Genomic DNA, 3193 nt, shown 5'->3' with positions numbered 1-3193 from the left:
AGAATTACATTTGAAGTAACAAATGTATGGACTAGTTTCTCAGCATCAACCCTGGAAAAGATATTTCTCATTTTTGCAATATTTCTCAGATGAAAGAAGGAAATTCTAGAAACCTCTTTGATATGGGATTTAAATGACAGGTCCTGATCAAAAACAACACCAAGATGTTTTACTTTATTATCTGAAATCAGTTTAATCCCATCCAAATGCAGTGACTGGCTAATCAGTTTTTTTTTTTTAAGACTCTGGTCCAAAGACTATATCTTCTGTTTTGTCTGCATTCAGAAGGAGAATGTTTAGAGTCATTCAGTTTGTCTTCAAGAGATGCCTGTAATTTATGTAACGGGTTAGCTTTCTTCTGGATTTATAGACAGATATAGCTGGGTATCATCAGCATAACCGTAAAAAATTAATCCCATGCTGTCTAATAATTCTACCGATTGGGAGCATATATAAAGTAAAGAGAATTGGTCCTAGTAGGGATCCCTGTGGTACTCCACAGGTAACCTTTGAGCATGAGGAAGATTTGTCATTAACGTGAACAAACTGAAATGGATCAGATAGATAAGATTTAAAGAACACTTGATTTTCAGCATTTAGTTTTGTAGACGAGTGGTTCTCAACCTGTGGTTCCTTGTTCCTTAAAAAAAGTTTTAAAATGCCTTGCAGGATTTTACCATTAAGAAGTTTTAAACAACAGATGGACTTTTTTTTTTTTTTTAAGTTTGCCAATTCAATTGTAATAGTTATTTATTAGATGAATTACAAGAGATCAATCACTGCTTGTGTTGAAAAGTACTTTCATTTTTTATTTGAATTGTTACCAAATTATTATTATTATTTTTTTTTAAGAAAATTGATAGAAACAAACCTTAGATTATCAAAGAATCTTTTGTTGCACCATCTTGTCAAGTACGATTGTTTTATTAGCTTTGCCATTTCCGTGACGTTGGTGTCATAATTATGATGTGGTGTTCTAAGTCATTCCTGTCACAAATGCTCCACCTGCTGGTAAAAATTTTACCTGTGGAATTTTGAGCATTCTGAATTATTACCCCGACTTAAAACCCACCGGGTCGCCTGTGACCCGGTGGGTTTTAAGAGGTTAAGAAGCTTTTCTACCTGAGGTAATTTTTCTTACAAAGCACAAAACCAGTCCAACTAGTCCCTTGTTGTTACAAAACATTGTGATTATGTGTGTTTACTTGTTATCTGTTCAGTACTTTTTTGGCAGGGTCAGTGTATCTGAGTGTGTTTGCTCTTACCCTTTATCAATTTGTTTTCAAGTTCTTAACATGACCTGATCAATTTTAGTATTTGGAAGTAAAAAAAAGTCAGTCTTGTATGTGATATATGATCTGATATACCTTGCTTGATCTGATTTTAAAATTGTAATGGTCATTTTGTTATGCTTGTGTTCCACAGCCACTGCCCCAACATCTTTTGAAGGCGTCTATGGTAAAATCATTTACAGAGTGAGGGCATTCATCGACACCCCGCGATTTTCCAAGGACTACAGCACAGAGATGCCTTTCTACCTGCTAAAAATTCTCAACTTGAACGAATTGCCAGATATATGGGTGAGCCATTATGAATTTTTCTCCAGACTATTCCTGGATCAGTTAAGCTTAGGTTTAGGATGTGGAGGTGTAGAAAAACATCCACTAAGATTAATAGTGTTAAAGTTGCTGTAGGAGATCTTGAAAAAGCGGTTCCAGCAAGCTATTTTTTTGAACATACACAACCATGCCTCTCCCCTCGAAACCACGCCTTCAAAACACATGAACATGCATGCTGTCTACAGCATGTCTAGAGCAGCAGGAGCAGCGCATCTGAGCAGCTGAAGCAGCATGTCGCTGATCTGAGAGCTGGCAGAGAGACTGGCACAGCAGCTGATGATGCAGAGCGCAATGATCACTCCTCTGAAGCAGTGTATTAATGCCTAAATTAACTTAAAATGCTGAAAACTGCCAGCAAAACATGTTTGCTTTTATTATCCTAGTGCCTGCAGTTTGGTTACGTACACAAAAAATGCCTTCCAGCCGCCGTGGCAAACCACAAAGCAGTGACCGGGCCAGTGACAGCACACTGCTGGTGTACAGGGGTCTGAGCGACTCGAAAAATACCCGAAATAATATTTGAAGTCAGGATGGTAATCTGGATGAACTGACTGCACTGACAAAGTTTTCAGGTGGACTTTCTCACTTAAAAATAGATTCAAAGTACTTTTTACCCACTGATCACAGCAAATATATCTGCCATTGTTACAGGCAAAGAAAGGACAGGGTAGCTCCGCTGAATGAGTTTTGCTGCTCTTGCTGCTTTAGGTGTGAACGTAGCATAACCCCCAGATTCCACATACTCCGTCAGTGCTCCGCCCCGCTCACGTACGTTGTGCGGAGTACTTGTCTTTCATGTAAATCAATGGGAGCTGTTCCACATCCACCGCTACGCCTCCGCACGTCACCGTCCACGTACGTCTTCTCCGCCTGTCACCATCAAAATACGGAGCCGAGCTATTTTTTGCTCCGCTCCAGACTGGCCATGTCAAGACCCGCAATTGCAGTCACACCCAACAGAAAAAAACAACAACATGGAGAACATTCGGTTTGTCAAATTAAAATATAGTAACAATAGATCGGTAACTAGAAAGAAGAGCAAAATTCTTATATATTTCCAAAAACTAAAAGCGTTTAATGAAATGATTGGATGCAAACTATTGGTACTTCATCATACCAGGAAGCTGATTTCTCATCTCCATCAACTTATTTATTTTATACTAAGAGGCTTAAAAGTTTAATGAAATCTGTTCAAAGCTTCTAAGAGTGCCTCTCACAACTTCAAAAGAAGCTTCTTACTGCAGCATTTTATAGGTTTATTGTTGTTTGTTTTTTTTACTTATGAAGTTTGTTTAATTTAAGAGGTCAGGTTTATCATTCGATCGTGTCCCTCGTGCTGCCCTGTGGGGGGTGCTCCAGGAGTATGGAGTCGGGGGGCCCTTTATTAGGGGCCATCCGTTCTCTGTACAAGTGGAGCAGGAGTCTGGATCGCATTGCCAGCATTAAGTCGGACCTGTTCCCAGTGCAATTTGGAATCCGACAGGGCTGCCCTCTGTCACCGGTCCTGTTCATAACTTTTATGGACAGGATTTCTAGGCGCAGCCAAGGACCGGAGGGGTTCTGGTTTGGGGACC

The 3193-nt window shown here is 39.6% G+C and overlaps 1 protein-coding gene across 1 annotated transcript in view; it reads left to right on the top strand.

Moving 5' to 3' along the window:
• Positions 1 to 3193, top strand: part of LOC107098657 (arrestin domain-containing protein 1-like) — a 23303-nt gene that overhangs the window by 8262 nt on the left and 11848 nt on the right. Inside the window, exon 4 of the mRNA XM_015396430.1 lies at positions 1426 to 1580. Coding sequence (XP_015251916.1) covers positions 1426 to 1580 — 155 coding nt within the window. The remainder of the gene's footprint in view (positions 1 to 1425; positions 1581 to 3193) is intronic.

Source organism: Cyprinodon variegatus, unplaced genomic scaffold (genome assembly GCF_000732505.1).
Source record: "Cyprinodon variegatus isolate N-32 unplaced genomic scaffold, C_variegatus-1.0 Scaffold798, whole genome shotgun sequence".
Classification (NCBI taxonomy): domain Eukaryota; kingdom Metazoa; phylum Chordata; class Actinopteri; order Cyprinodontiformes; family Cyprinodontidae; genus Cyprinodon; species Cyprinodon variegatus.
This window is presented reverse-complemented; position numbering and strand designations above follow the sequence as displayed.